Source organism: Salmo salar, chromosome ssa25, assembly GCF_905237065.1.
Source record: "Salmo salar chromosome ssa25, Ssal_v3.1, whole genome shotgun sequence".
NCBI lineage: Eukaryota > Metazoa > Chordata > Actinopteri > Salmoniformes > Salmonidae > Salmo > Salmo salar.
The window spans coordinates 32222884-32239059 of record NC_059466.1 but is presented as its reverse complement, the minus strand read 5'-3'; the positions used below and the strand labels follow the sequence as shown (position 1 = coordinate 32239059).

General features: G+C 43.4%; 1 protein-coding gene across 4 annotated transcripts in view; it reads right to left on the bottom strand.

Moving 5' to 3' along the window:
- The window catches only part of LOC106586612 (rho GTPase-activating protein 20), a 57296-nt gene that overhangs the window by 3114 nt on the left and 38006 nt on the right, over positions 1-16176 (bottom strand). For all 4 annotated transcript variants that reach the window (XM_014174089.2, XM_014174090.2, XM_014174087.2 and 1 more), the window contains exons 4-12: positions 12161-12310; positions 11607-11648; positions 11389-11473; positions 11202-11279; positions 11016-11082; positions 10521-10718; positions 5769-6124; positions 4085-4194; positions 3725-3914 (exon numbers count right to left, since the gene is read on the bottom strand). In XM_014174089.2, coding sequence (XP_014029564.2) covers positions 3725-3914; positions 4085-4194; positions 5769-6124; positions 10521-10718; positions 11016-11082; positions 11202-11279; positions 11389-11473; positions 11607-11648; positions 12161-12310 — 1276 coding nt within the window. The remainder of the gene's footprint in view (positions 1-3724; positions 3915-4084; positions 4195-5768; positions 6125-10520; positions 10719-11015; positions 11083-11201; positions 11280-11388; positions 11474-11606; positions 11649-12160; positions 12311-16176) is intronic.

Genomic DNA, 16176 nt, shown 5'->3' with positions numbered 1-16176 from the left:
ATGGTTTTCACAATATGTCAGCCTGTGTTACACGCCTCTGTTCAGAGGGCTACGGGAGCATGGCTTTGAATTTCACAGGCTAGTCCAACACAATGGAACTCCAGCAAGGGAATAAGGTTAAACTGTCTTCTCTCTCGCTCTCCTTCTGTCCCTCCCTGTATTTAGCCTGGTTCTGTCTATCATGGGGGCTGCCAATCAAAATCACTGAGATAAGATCTAGAAACTCAATCATTAATCCAGAACCTGTTGTCATTGGTGAAGGTGTAGGGGGGCTTTTTCTGAGGTAAGGTACAATAGCATGCGTATTTATTGTGCAAACCTTTCTGACAAACATTTACTCAAGCCACTCAGAGACTAACATGTCTGTAGGAGCCACAAACATCTAAATGATAACCGTGGAGAGATGGAGAAGGGAGCGGAAGTAAAGTGGGGGAAAATCTGGGAGCGGAGGGGAGGGGAGTATTCCAGACTGCCCAGTGCCGTTAGAGACCAGACCCACGCCAGCCCACTTTGACTTGGCTCCTTGTGAGACCGCGACCGACCAGGGGAATGTCAAAATCTCACATTTCCCCCCTTCAGAGGCCTTGGAGCCAGTGGGCCACACATACAAACAAACAGAAAGAAGTGTGTGGTGTGTGTAAGAGAGAGTGTGTGCTAGAGAGAGCAAGAGTGTCTCCGTGTACGTGTGTTTGCTTGTGTGTTTGCGTGTGTGTGAGGGTGTGTATGTTTGCGTGTGTGTGTGTGTGTGTTTGCTTGAGTGTGTGTGTGTGTGTGTTTGCGTGTGTGTGTGTTTGCGTGTGTGTGTGTGTTTGCGTGTGCATGTGTGTGTGTGTGTGTGTGTCCGTGTGAGTTTGCGCCTGTGTGTAAAGACAGAGAGGAGTGTTTAAAGCGGTGGGTTTGTCAAAACACACTCATCCTCAGGAATCTGTAGGAAATGCTTTGGATTTTTTCCCCAGTGAACCTCAACAGGCCCAAGCCTCACCAGAAACAAACACACATCTGACACGGAGAGAGAAAGATCTGGAAACAACCTGATTGAGTGTGTTCCAACAACAATGTGTCCAAAATCGACTGTAATTCAGAGAGTATTAGACTTGACGACTTATTCTTGTTTATTATTAACTTAAAATACATCTGGGGCCACTCGTGGCAAATTGAATAATTTCAGGACTAGCATGTGTTGGACACAGTCTAGTGGTAGGGTTAGTACTGTCATGTGTTGGACACAGTCTAGTGGTAGGGTTAGTACTGTCATGTGTTGGACACAGTCTAGTGGTAGGGTTAGTACTGTCATGTGTTGGACAGTCTAGTGGTAGGGTTAGTACTGTCATGTGTGCTCCCTCTCCGGCCTCTAGGTCACCAGGCTGCTCGTTATGGTGCACACCTGTTTACCATCGTTACGTGCACCTGCGCGTCATTACTCACCTGGACTCCATCACTTCCCTGATTACCTACTCAGAATATGTCACTCCCATTGGTTCCTTCCCCAGGCGTCATTATTTCTGTTTCAGTTTCCTGTCTGTGTGTTGTTTGTGTTTCGTTCATTTGTTTATTCAATTATACACTCCCTGAACTTGCTTCCCAACTCCCAGCGCACTCGTTACAAGCACTGAACTTGTGTGTCAATTCTTACTTTGTGTGAGTAACTTAGCGTAAAATGTCAAGCTTTTCTGTCAGTGCATAGATTTCGCACTTGTTTTGTGTCACCGTGACTGCAAGGATAGAGATCTCAAACTTGTGTGCTTGTGTGTATCAGTACAGATATTGAAAACCGGTGACTAAATCAATGTAAAAGTAGGTCAGTCCAGGTTTAAAGAGATAACATACATAGTATAGCCCAGCCTGAGGCTCCTAGCAGGAGGTTGACACACTAACTCCACACTGCTGTTTGTTCTTCCATTGGACATCCTGCTTGGTCAGACAGCTACAGTAGTAGCAACAGTATAACTTTCCTTTACACCCTGTCCTGGCCCTTAGCCTCAGCCCTCCAAACCTTTAGGCGTACATTACACTACCGTTCAAAGGTTTGGGGTCACTTAGAAATGTCCTTGTTTTCCCTGAAAACATACATGAAATTAGTTGCAAAATGAATAGGAAATATAGTCAAGATGTTGACAAGGTTATAAGGTTATATAATGATTTTTCACTGAAACAATAATTGTGTACTTCAAACTTTGCTTCGTCAAAGAATCCTCCATTTGCAGCAGTTACAGCCCTGCAGACCTTTGGCATTGTAGTTGTCAATTTGTTGAGGTAATCTGAAGAGATTTCACCCCATGCTTCCTGAAGCACCTCCGACAAGTTGGATTGGCACTTCTTATGTACTATACGGTCAAGCTTCTCCCACAAGAGCTCAATAGGGTTGAGATCCGGTGACTGTGCTGGCCACTCCATTATAGACAGAATACCAGCTGACTGCTTCTTCTCTAAATAGTTATTGCATAGTTTGGAAGAAATTGGCTCTAACAGTGCTTGACAGATGGCGTCAAGCACTTCTACAGCATCTTTTAATTTCTGTGTCTCACAAATGTTCTTTGTGATCCGAACACCTCAAACTTAGGTTTGTCTGTCCATAACACTTTTTTCCAATCTTCCTCTATCCAGTGTCTGTGTTCTTTTGCCCATCTTAATCTTTTATTGGCCAGTCTGAGATATGGCTTTTTCTTTGCGACTCTGCCTGGAAGGCCAGCATCCCGGAGTTGCCTCTTCACTGTTGACATTGAGACTGGTGTTTTGCGGGTACTATTTAATGAAGCTGCCAGTTGAGGACTTGTTTCTCAAACTAGACACTCTAATGTACTTGTCCTCTTGCTCAGTTGTGCACGGGGCCTCCCACTCCTCTTTCTGTTCTGGTTAGAGCCAGTTTGCACTGTTCTGTGAAGGGAGTAGTACACAGCGTTGTACGAGCTCTTCAGTTTCTTGGCAATTTCTCGCCTTCGTTTCTCAGATCAAGAATAGACTGACGAGTTTCAGAAGAAAGTTATTTGTTTCTGGCCATTTTGAGCCTGTAAATCGAACCTACAAATGCTGATGCTCCAGATACCCAACTAATCTAAAGGAGGCCAGTTTTATTGATTCTTTAATCAGCATAACAGTTTTCAGCTGTGCTAACATAATTGCAAAATAGTTTTCTAATGATCAATTAGCCTTTTAAAATTATAAACTTGGATTAGCTAGTACAACGTGCCATTGGAAAACAGGAGTGATGGTTGCTGATAATGGGCCTCTGTACGCCTATGTAGATATTCCATTTAAAAAAGCATCAGTTTCCAGCTACAATAGTCATTTACAATATTAACAATGTCTACACTGTATTTCGGATCAATTTGATGTTATTTTAATGGACAAAAAAAAATGCTTTTCTTTCAAAAACAAGAACATTTCTAAGTGACCCCAAAGTTTGAACGGTAGTGTGTATGTATGTATGTATGTATGTATGTATGTATGTATGTATGTATGTATGTATGTATGGACATATGTATGGGGCCCTTGTTCTTAACTGTAAATGTTGCTGGAAGCACACGTGAGCAACTCACTCTCACCCAAATTTCCCATTGACATTAATACTTAATATAGGCAAGAGTATGATGTAGTAACACACATTCACTGTGTGGTAGAATTATGTGATTGAAATAAGACATGAAAGTAAATTAAAGAAACAAAAAAGTTTGTTAGCAGAGAGGGAAATCTACAAAAAAAGTTTGAGGTTTGGGTCCATTCTCACCTTCTTGGTGGCCTCCCCCTCCCCCCGTGGGCTACAGGGGGCTGGAGTCCACAGCATGCTGGGAGCGATGCACACAGACAGATTGAAGGCATTCATCTGGTTGTCTTCTGCATTTCCTTGGATACAGTGGAGCACGGCAACCACGTGCCTGAGAAGCAACAGGTTTTCACTGGGCAGAAGATGGACTAACCTGAGGTGGGGGACGACGACAAAATAATCAGTGATGAAAAAACAACATTGACAACATCTGGTAAGATTGGATGTGTCAGACAAAGATTTAAATAGTGGGCAGAGAATGATGAAGGTGATCTTTGTTTTTCCTATGTGTTTGTGAAGATGCATTATGGGGAGTGTCACTACCTATGGATGGCTTGCCATTTCTCCTCTTCCTCCTCTCGCTCCATCACTCCAACCCACTGCTCATACAGATCCACACAAAGCAGACTGCCTGGAACGTTCCGCAGGAAGTCCTGTTGGGGGACACAACCACAGGGACACAATTTAGGTTAGAACACCCCTTAACATCACCACATACAGTTGAAGTCGGAAGTTTACATACACCTTAGGCAAATACATTTAAACTCAGTTCTTCACAATTCCTGACATTTAATCCTAGTAAAAAGTCCCTGTCTTAGGTCAGTTAGGATCACCACTTTATTTTAAGAAATGTTAGAATAATAGTAGAGAGAATTATTTATTTCAGCTTTTGTTTCTTTCATCACATTCCCAGTGGGTCAGAAGTTTACATACACTCAATTAGGATTTGATAGCATTGCCTTTAAATTGTTTAACTTGGGTCAAACGTATCGGGTAGCCTTCCACAAGCTTCCCACAAAAAGTTGGGTGCATTTTGGCCCATTCCTCCTGACAGAGCTGGTGTAACTGAGTCAGGTTTGTAGGCCTCCTTGCTCGCACACACTTTTTCAGTTCTGCCCACAAATTTGTGGGCAGAACTGAAAAAGTGTGTGCGAGCAAGGAGGCCTACAAACCTGACTCAGTTACACCAGCTCTGTCAGGAGGAATGGGCCAAAATTCACCCAACTTTTTGTGGGAAGCTTGTGGAAGGCTAACCGAAACATTTGACCCAAGTTAAACAATTTAAAGGCAATGCCAATCAAATACACTCAAATAGTATGTAAACTTCTGACCCACTGGGAATGTGATGAAAGAAATAAAAGCTGAAATAAATCATTCTCTACTGTTATTTTGACATTTCACATTCTTAAATGTGATCCTAACTGACCTAAGACAGGGAATTTTTACTTGGATTAAATGTCAGGAATTGTGAAGAACTGAGTTTAAATATATTTGCCTAAGGTGTATGTAAACTTCCACCTTCAACTGTATGCTTCTTTTCAGTAGAGATTATGTGAATCCTGAAAATATGGCATGTAAAGTAGAACAGAATGCTATGAAAGAGTCTGTGCAATTCAACTATTATGCAGTAATATTATAGAGTAGTTGAGAGATGGCACAGCCAGATGTGTTTTTACTGAAGCAATCTATCCTTTTACACTCAATGTTGTTTGTTTGTCAACTCAGTTGTTTTTAGTTTGTTGGCTAGGATTGGGTATAGTAATATAGTAATATGCCTAACTGAACAGCAGCATGTGTTTGTGTGTGTGTGTGTGTCCTGTTCGGTCTGATCTAATACAGCTACAGGTTTCCAGTAAAGCCTCCCAACATGTGCTTTGAATTGAGTGTGTTTTTCTACCTAAGCTTTGTCTTCCACTCCAATCACTTCACTACTTTGTCTGTCTGTCTAAGACTTTCTATGATTTCAAACACACACACACACACACACACACACACACACACACACACACACACACACACACACACACACACACACACACATGGTGGGGAATATGTGTGTCTACAGCAGGATGAAACAGATCCTTCAAACCTCCCCTCTCTCATGTCCCATTTTATCTGATCTGACAAGCCTGGCTAAACCCTTTAAACTCTGATTAATACAAAAGGACCCTGGTGTGTGTGTGTGGTGTGTGTATGTGTGTGCGTGCTTGCTTGCGTTCTGTCCTACCTTGAAGACTGCGGCGGTGACGAACACAGACTCGTGTGTGAGTGTGTGTGTGTCCTCTGTCCCATTGTCCAGTCTGTCTCTCAGCTCTCTGCAGGCTTTGGCCCCTGCAGAGCGACGGAATATACCCCTGGTGTAGGGACCCTCCTGGTACAGAAACACCAGCATGTCCATGACAGGTTTGGGTAGGGTGTGGTCAGGGTGGCAGACGGAACTGAGAGACCGTCCGAACAGGCGTCCCGGGGTGGGGGACAGGGAGGTGGGGGACAGGGGGACACCATCCAGTTGGCTACTGGACCCCCTCCAGAAGGCCCAGTTTATCAACAACCTCTTCCTCTTAACAGACTTCTGACCTGGCTCTATGGAGAGAGAGAGGGGCGGTTTAGTCCAACATTAAAGACATTATTCTAATATGAAGTAGGGCCTACTGCTCAATAAAACACAATGAGGGGGAGAGAGATGAAGACTTAATGGTGTTTGGAGAGAGCAGAGGAAGGGAAAAAGACAGAAAATGGTAGTGTGAGAGAGAGAGAGAGAGAGAGAGAGAGAAAGAGGCATTGATTCAGAAAGAGACGTGACTAGAGAGGGGTCTGAGTCTAATGGGGTGGAGGTGGGGCAGTCTGTCTGGAGAGAGAGAGAGAGAGAGAGAGCTAGAGAGACAGAAAGAAAGAGTATTTGTGTGTGCTTAGTGAAACCATATTTCTGAGACTTGGTATATCATGTTAAGTAGCTGTGAGTCTGTTATGTGTTCGTACAGTGGCAAGAAAAAGTATGTGAACCCTTTGGATTTCTGCATAAATTGGTCATCAAATTTGATCTGATCTTCATCTAAGTCACAACAATAGACAAACAGTGTGCTTAAACTAATAACACAAATTAATATATTTCTCTTGTCTATATTGAATACATAACTTAAATATTCACAGTGTAGGTTGGAAAAAGTATGTGAACCCCTAGGCTAATGAATTGGAGTCAGGATTGGAGTCAGGTAACCTGGAGTCCAATCAATGAGACGAGATTGGAGGAATTGGTTAGAGCTGCCTTTCCCAAAAAACACTCACAAAATGTTAGTTTGCTATTCACAAGAAGCATTGCCTGATGTGATCCATGCCTTGAACAAAAGAGATCTCAGAAGACTTGCATAAAGCTAGAAAGGGTTACAAAAGTATCTCTAAAAGCCTTGATGTTCATCAGTCCATGGTAAGACAAATTGTCTAGAAATTGAGAAAGTTCAGCACTGTTGCTACTACAAAAATGGTGTTCATGGGATTACACCACAGAAGAAGCCACTGCTGTCCAAAAAAAACATTGCTGCACGTCTGAAGTTTGCAAAAGAGTACCTGGATGTTCCACAGTGCTACTGGCAAAATATTCTGTGGACAGATGAAACTCCAGTTGAGTTGTTTGGAAGGAACAATGTAGAAAAAAAGGCATAGCTGTAACGACTGTCGTTGCGAGGGGACCAAAGCGCAGTGTGTTGAGTGCTCATGATGAAATGTATTTTAACTCAAAAACACTAAAAACAAATAACAAAGAGAAAAACGAACACGCACCGTTCTGTCAGGTACATAGACTAAACAGAATACAACTACCCACAAACACAGGTGGAAAAAAACCCTACTTAAGTATGACCTCCAATTAGAGACGAGGACCAGCTGCCTCTAATTGGAGATCATCCCCCAAAGAAACATAGAAATAGAAAACTAGAACTAAACATAGATGTAGAAAACACAAAACACCCCCGTCACGCCCTGACCTACTCTACCATAGAAAATAACATCTTACTATGGTCAGGACGTGATAATAGCACACCAACATCAAAACCTCATCCCAACTGTAAAGTACGGTGGACGGAGCATCATGGTTTGGGGCGGCTTTGCTGCCTCAGGGCCTGGACAGCTTGCTATCTTCGACGGAAAAATAAATTCCCAAGTTTATCAAGACATTTTGCAGGAGAATGTTAGGCTATCTGTCCACCAATTAATGCTCAACAGAAGTTGGTTGATGCAACAGGACAACGGCCCAAAACCCAGAAGTAAATCAACAACAGAATGGCTTCAACAGAAGAAAATACACCTTCTGGAGTGGCCCAGTCAGAGTCCTGACCTCAACCCTATTGAGATGCTGTGGCATGACCTCAAGAGAACAGTTCACACCAGGCATCCCAAGAATATTGCTGAACTGAAACAGTTTTGTAAAGAGGAATGGTCCAAAATTCCTCCTGACCGTTGTGTAGGTCTGATCCGCAACTACAGAAAACGTTTGGTTGAGGTTATTGTTGCCAAAGGAGACACCAGTTATTAAATCCAAGGGTTCACATACTTTTTCCACACTGCACTGTGAATGTTTACACGGTGTGTTCAATAAAGACATGAAAATGTATAATTGTTTGTGTGTTACTAGTTTAAGCAGACTGTGTTTGTCTATTGTTGTGACCTAGATGAAAGTCATCAAATTTTATGACCAGTTTATGCAGAAATCCAGGTATTTCCAAAGGGTTCACATACTTTTTCTTGCCACTGTATGTGTCACATGGGTTGTCGAAAGGGGACCAAGGCGCAGCGTGTAATGTGCTCATATTTCCTTTATTAATGATAACACAAACCAAAATAACAAAAACGACAGCCAACAGTTCCGTAAGGTACACTGACAAAATGGAAAACAACTACCCACAAAACCCAAAGGAAAAACAGGCTGCCTAAGTATGGCTTCCAATCAGAGACAACGATAGACACCTGCCTCTGATTGAAAACCATACCCGGCCAAAACATAGAAAACAAAACATAGAAATAGACATCTAGAAAAAACCCACATATAAACAGAAAACCCAAAACCACCCAAAACAACCACCTGTCACGCCCTGACCACTCTACTATGGAAAATGACCTCTTACAAGGGTCAGGACGTGACAGTATGTTACATACCGTGTGTGTTTATGTACAGTACCAGTCAAAAGTTTGGACACACCTACTCATTCAAGGGTTTTTCTTTATTTTTACTATTTTCCACATTGTAGAGTAATATTGAAGTCATCAAAACTATGAAATAACATATGGAATCTTATAGTAACCAAAAAAGTGTTCAGCAAATCAAAATAATGTCCTTTGCTCGTGTTTCTTGGCCAAGCAAGTCTCTTCTTCGTATTGGTGTCCTTCAGTAGTGTTTTCTTTGCAGCAAATCGACCACGAAGGCCTGATTCACGCAGTCTCCTCTGAACAATTGATGTTGAGATGTGTCTATTACTTGAACTCTGTGAAGCATTTATTTGGACTGCAATTGCTGAGGCTGGTAACTCTAATGAACTTATCCTCATGTCTTAAAGTAATGATGGACTGTTGTTTCTCTTTGGTTATTTGAGCTGTTCTTGCCATAATATGGACTTGGTCTTTTACCAAATAGGGCTATCTTCTGTATACCACCCCTACCTTGTCACAACACAACTGATTGGCTCAACGCATTAAGAAGGAAAACAATTCCACAAATTAACAAGGCACACTTGTTCATTGAAATGCATTCCAGGTGACTACCTTATGAAGCTGGTTGAGAGAATGCCAAGAGCGTGCAAAGCTTCAAGGCAAAGGGTGGCTACTTTGAAGAATCTCAAATATAAAATATATTTTTATTTGTTGAACACTCTTTTGGTTACTACATGATTCCATATGTGTTATTTCATAGTTTTGATGTCTTCACTATTATTCTACAATGTAGAAAATAGTAAAAATAAAGAAAAACCCTTGAATGAGTAGGTGTGTCCAAACTTTTGACAGGTACTGTATGTCTGAGACTATGAGCTCTCTGTGTGTTTGTGTGTTTATTTGAGTTACGTTGCGCGTGTGGGTACCTGTTTGTCTGTCTACTTGGACTTTCTGGATAAAAACATTAAATGTGTGTGAAGCACAGTTTATACTGTGTTTATGAGGGTGGGGGGTGGGGGGGGGGGACAATAAAAGGCCCTTCCACATTAGTGGCACAACACCGCTAGCTGCCCAGGACCCTGCACGTTCAAATCTGACTTTAACACTCCACTCCAGCTTTACACTCAGTTACATTTTGGAATCCAAATCAAAAACAACATTGTTATAGAGCTGCTCCAACATTCTTAAACGAGCCCAAGCATCGTTAAAAGTTTATAAAGTTGTAAATCACGCATCACTATACACCAGTGTGAGAAGTCCTGGAGAGGGGGAATATTTAAAAGAGAGGGAACGAGGGGAGAGAAAGAGAGAGAGGGCTGGTTGTATGGGCAATGTTTTGATCCTTTTATGGTTTTTAATGGATCCATTTGGGCTTGTTGCAAAACAAATGTCATACTTCTCTCCTAGCCAATAAAAACCTTTCATTTTCTGGATGGATTGGTAAAAATATTTGGTGTCATAGCAGAGTTGACACACAAATCCATCAGTGACACCCTTTGCCATGTTTGTAAAACACTTGTTAGATGGAAATAATTAGGCTGGTGTAGCGAATATGGGACGGTATGGTTAAATGGAGGCTTATGTAAGAACTTGACGTGGATAGAGAGGAATCTGAGGGGCTTGTGGGTGATTCAGTGGAGCGTCCTCAACGAGCATCCTGGAACACATTCTCACACACACTCTCTCTATGTTCTCTCTATGTACTTTCAGAGAGAAAGACGTATGAGGGAAAAGGAGGTATGAAGTAAACAAGTGCAAAAAAGGGAGGCAACACATTTTTGAAGGAAACGTAACCCTTTTTTTCTGTTGATCCGATCACTGTCGGTAAGGGGTCTCATACCTATGAGCGGAGCCTGTCTGAGGCCCACCCGGCTGGGCTTGAGGATGAACTGGCACTGGGTGTCTGGAGGGAGACACTGGTCCAGCAGCATCGCCCCCTGGTCCTCCGGAGGAGGAGGAATCGCATCCTTCCCTCCATCTCCTCCTGCTCCCACATTACGAATTTGACTCATCTTGATACTGAAGGGAAACTCGTGCCCTGAGGGGTAAGAGAGGAGAGGGTCAGGAGGTTAGACGTCAGGGGACGTGAGTCTGTCCTGAGATGTGACCAGACCAGGTTTACAGTATTCAGCTAGTCTTTTATCTACCTCGTCGTTAACAGGAGGAAAAATACCAAAGCAGAGCAACTTTTGACCACAGAGTTGGAGTAGGTAGAAGTTGCCCCTGACCACTGATTAAGGTCAACTGCTACCAAAAACTAAATGAGATGGATATGGCTGAGTTTATGCTGGGTGTAAAAGGGCTGAGTAGGGTTGGGTAATGGAGGTAAACTCACCAATCAGAGGATAGGGGGAGTCATCCTTACAGGAGCTCATCCACAACTGGTGGTCTTTCACACAGCCCTGGAGCGAGAGAGAGCGAGAGCGAGAGAGAGAGAGAGATTGAGAGAGAGAGAGAGAATGGCACCAAGGGACACACTTCCAAAACATACCCACTCACACACACAAGCACACACACTTACCGAAATGCCAAACAGCTGTAGTGCCATTCGGATTACATCAGTGGTGCTGTCAGAATTACTGACAGCTAGAGTCTTAGCCTGGGGAAAAGCACAAAAACAAGAAATACATTAACACAAGCACACACACAACCATGAAAGAACCCACACACACACACACAGACCTGCACCACTGCATTCGTAAACTTACATAAGCACAATTCCCAATGTCCTTTGCAAATATTTTCAAAGGAATGGTCTTGGGGTCATCCTTCTCTTTCTCTTCATTTATCCGACTGGAGGAATGAAGGAGGAAGGAAGTCAGAATTAGAAAATAACACTTTATGTCACACAAGCCATACTTGTCTATTCTATACTGAAGTCAAGCCATAGTTATGAACAATATCGTCTCCCGTCAATTTTGGTTACCTTTTGATGAGAGAAAGCCACTTCTCCTTGTGCTCCACAGAACTGCAGACAGAAGAGACCGAAAATAAGAAGCAGAAATGAAGTCGGATAACCATCTTATTTTTCTCATCTTCTCTTACATAATGTGTCCCTGTAAAACTGCATAGTTCCTATGAATTCCTGGTGTCAAGGCATATAGTGTGTGTGTGTGTGATATTTTACAATCCCTGGCTCTCTGTGGTCAGAGTAAGGGGGGTTACGATTAGGAATATGACCCAGGTTGTGGTGTGGTGGAAGGTTGAGAATTTACTGTTCTAGTGGTTGTTCCTTGTTCTGAGACACAGAATAACAAGTCCTGTACTGTACTGTGCTGTGCATACTCAATTAGGATTTATTCAAGGGACTTTCTCACTATAAGTACAGAGTATACAGTAATAATACACTAACCAGTCTGCTTTCAAACATAAGTATGTGTGTGTGTGTGTGTGTGTGTGTGTGTGTGTGTGTGTGTGTGTGTGTGTGTGTGTGTGTGTGTGTGTGTGTGTGTGTGTGTGTGTGTGTGTGTGTGTGTGTACCTGAATGTGGCGACACAGTTGAAAGTGGGCCAGCCCATGACGAAACTCCTTTCTGGACTGGTGGTGCCTTCACACACATCCTCCATACAGCCTGCTGTCCACATCTCACACATACGCACCTGAGCCTTCAGCTTGAAGTGTGTGGACGACCTGCAGGAAACACAAGAGGGTCACAAACAGTTTAACACACACACACACACACACACACACACACACACACACACACACACACACACACACACTGAATCACATATTTATTTCTAAGCACATACAGTACATGAATTAATATCCATGGTCGAATTCTCAACATTATATATATATATATATATATATATATATATATATATATGGCGCCCTGTGCTCTTCATATATATATATATACACACTGCTCAAAAAAATTAAGGGAACACTTAAACAACACAATGTAACTCCAAGTCAATCACACTTCTGTGAAATCAAACTGTCCACTTAGGAAGCAACACTGATTGACAATACATTTCACATGCTGTTGTGCAAATGGAATAGACAACAGGTGGAAATGATAGGCAATTAGCAAGACACCCCCAATAAAGGACTGGTTCTGAAGGTGGGGACCACAGACCACTTCTCAGTTCCTATGCTTCCTGGCTGATGTTTTGGTCACTTTTGAATGCTGGCGGTGCTTTCACTCTAGTGGTAGCATTAGACGGAGTCTACAACCCACACAAGTGGCTCAGGTAGTGCAGCTCATCCAGGATGGCACATCAATGCGAGCTGTGGCAAGAAGGTTTGCTGTGTCGGTCAGCGTAGTGTCCAGAGCATGGAGGCGCTACCAGGAGACAGGCCAGTACATCAAGAGATGTGGAGGAGGCCATAGGAGGGCAACAACCCAGCAGCAGGACCGCTACCTCCGCCTTTGTGCAAGGAGGAGCAGGAGGAGCACTGCCAGAGCCCTGCAAAATGACCTCCAGCAGGCCACAAATGTGCATGTGTCTGCTCAAATGGTCAGAAACAGACTCCATGAGGGTGGTATGAGGGCCCGACGTCCTCAGGTGAGGGTTGTGCTTACAGCCCAACACCGTGCATGACGTTTGGCATTTGCCAGAGAACACCAAGATTGGCAAATTCGCCACTGGCGCCCTGTGCTCTTCACAGATGAAAGCAGGTTCACACTGAGCACGTGACAGACGTGACAGAGTCTGGAGACGCCGTGGAGAACGTTCTGCTGCCTGCAACATCCTCCAGCATGACCGGTTTGGCGCTGGGTCAGTCATGGTGTGGGGGGGGCATTTCTTTGGGGGGCCGCACAGCCCTCCATGTGCTCACCAGAGGTAGCCTGACTGCCATTAGGTACCGAGATGAGATCCTCAGACCCCTTGTGAGACCATATGCTGGTGCGGTTGGCCCTGGGTTCCTCCTAATGCAAGACAATGCTAGACCTCATGTGGCTGGAGTGTGTCAGCAGTTCCTGCAAGAGGAAGGCATTGATGCTATGGACTGGCCCGCCCGTTCCCCAGACCTGAATCCAATTGAGCACATCTGGGACATCATGTCTTGCTCCATCCACCAACGCCACGTTGCACCACAGACTGTCCAGGAGTTGGCGGATGCTTTAGTCCAGGTCTGGGAGGAGATCCCTCAGGAAACCATCCACCACCTCATCAGGAGCATGCCCAGGCATTGTAGGGAGGTCATACAGGCACGTGGAGGCCACACACACTACTGAGCCTCATTTTGACTTGTTTTAAGGACATTACATCAAAGTTGGATCAGCCTGTAGTGTGGTTTTCCACTTTAATTTTGAGTGTGACTCCAAATCCAGACCTCCATGGGTTGATAAATTGGATTTCCATTGATTCTTTTTGTGTGATTTTGTTGACAGCACATTCAACTATGTAAAGAAAAAAGTATTTAATAAGATTATTTATTTCATTCAGATCTAGGATGTGTTGTTTAAGTGTTCACTTTATTTTTTTGAGCAGATATATATATATATATATATATATATATATATATATATATATATATATATATATATATATATATTTTCAACATTGTTGAATAATGGTGAAGACATCAAAACTATGAAATAACACTTATGGAATCATGGAGTAACCCAAACATTTGAGATTCTTCAAAGTAGCCACCCTTTAACTTGACAGCTTTCCACTCTCTAATTGCCAGGGTTGAAAGGAGTTGATGCCATCAGCGTGCCCCGGAGACGGGACAGACCATGCAGTAAACCACGTCACATCCTGTTGGGCCCACAGCAAACCACCAGCACCCATGGTCCCGGTGAAAGTCAACAGTCAACAGTCATGACACCCACGCTCTGTTGGATTCCGGTAACGCTCGTACAAGCGCGCCTGCTGGCCCATCCGACCGACCTTGGTGAGGAGATGTCCACAGCAACACCAAGCGGTATTCGACCGGGCAGGCCACCATCGTGATGCCACAAGGGAGCTGCCAGATGGTGGTAGGTGCCGTACCTGTATTGTCCAGTACCCCTCCTTGTGAGACGAGATTGTCCAATGTTCATGGAACTGTGGAGGCACGAGCTTGGAAAAAGAGTACGAGCCGGCGACCGACGAGAGCGGGGTCGGACTGCCGCCTGTGAGACCCCGAAGCAAGTGGTTGCCAGCCGGGGATCCGAGGGGGCACCGGAACCAACCTCACCAGGTGAACAACCGGAGGAGGAACACATGCCCCCCCTCCTCAATTTCGAGGGACCCGCAGAGATACCTGCCCTGAGACCCCTGAGGGTTCAGTTTGGGACCACCCAGTGGGAGGATCCAAACGAGGCCCAGGTGATAGCGGTGGATGGCCAGCTGTTGTATCAGGTGTTGCACGAACAGGGGGAACTTCAAGAGGTGTTGTTGCTGCCCCGCCGGTACGTCGGAACTGTTCTTCAGCTGGCCCACACTTATTTGTTGGGGGCACATCTGGGAATGGAGAAAACCCGGGAACGGATCGCCGCCCGGTTCCACTGGCCGGGATTTTAAATGTATTTATTTAACCTTTATTTAACTAGGCAAGTCAGTGCAACCTCTTGGGGATAGAATCCCACTGACAGGATTGCTAGCATGGCGGGAAATTCAAAACAGCAAAAATCTAATAATTTCAATTTCTCAAACAATCAACTATTTTACACCATTTGAAAGATAAACATCTCCTTAATCGAACCACATTGTCCGATTTCAAAGAGGCTTTACGGTGAGAGCATAAAGTTAGATTATGTTAGGAGAGTACATAGCCAAAAAAGTACACACATCCATTTTCAATTCAAGGACAGGCGTCACCAAAAGCAGAAAACCAGCTAAAATTATGCACTAACCTTTGACAATCTTCATCAGATGACACTCCTAGGACATTATGTTAGACAATACATGCATTTTTTTGTTCTATCAAGTTCATATTTATATCCAAAAACAGCATTTTACATTGGCGCGTGTCGTTGAGAAAATGTGTCTCCCCCAAAACTGCCAGTGAATTTACAAAAATATACTCATTACAAAACGTGGTTAAAGTATTAAACTGTTATTCAAAAAATTATAGATTAACATCTCCTGAATGCAACCGCATTGACAGATTTCAAAATAACTTTACTGGGAAAGCACACTTTGCAATAATCTGAGTACTCTGCTCAGAAAAATACACTACGCAATACAGATAGCCGCCATGTTGGAATCATCTAAAATCATAAATAACATTAGAAATATTCCCTTACCTTTAATAATCTTCATCTGAAGGCACTTCCAGGAATCCCAGGTCCACAACAAATGTTGTTTTTTTCGATGAAGTTCATAATTTATGTCCAAATAACTCCATGTTGTTCCGTGTTGTTAGCGCGTTCGGTAGGCTACTCAAAATGTAGGGCGCGGGAGGGAAAAGTCACGACGAAAAGTCAGAAAAAAAATCTATTTACGTTCGTTCAAACATGTCAAACTTTGTTTAGCATCAATCTTTAGGGCCATTTTTAACGTAAAACATCAGTAATATTTCAACCGGACCTTTCCTGTGTCTTGAAAAACGTTTTG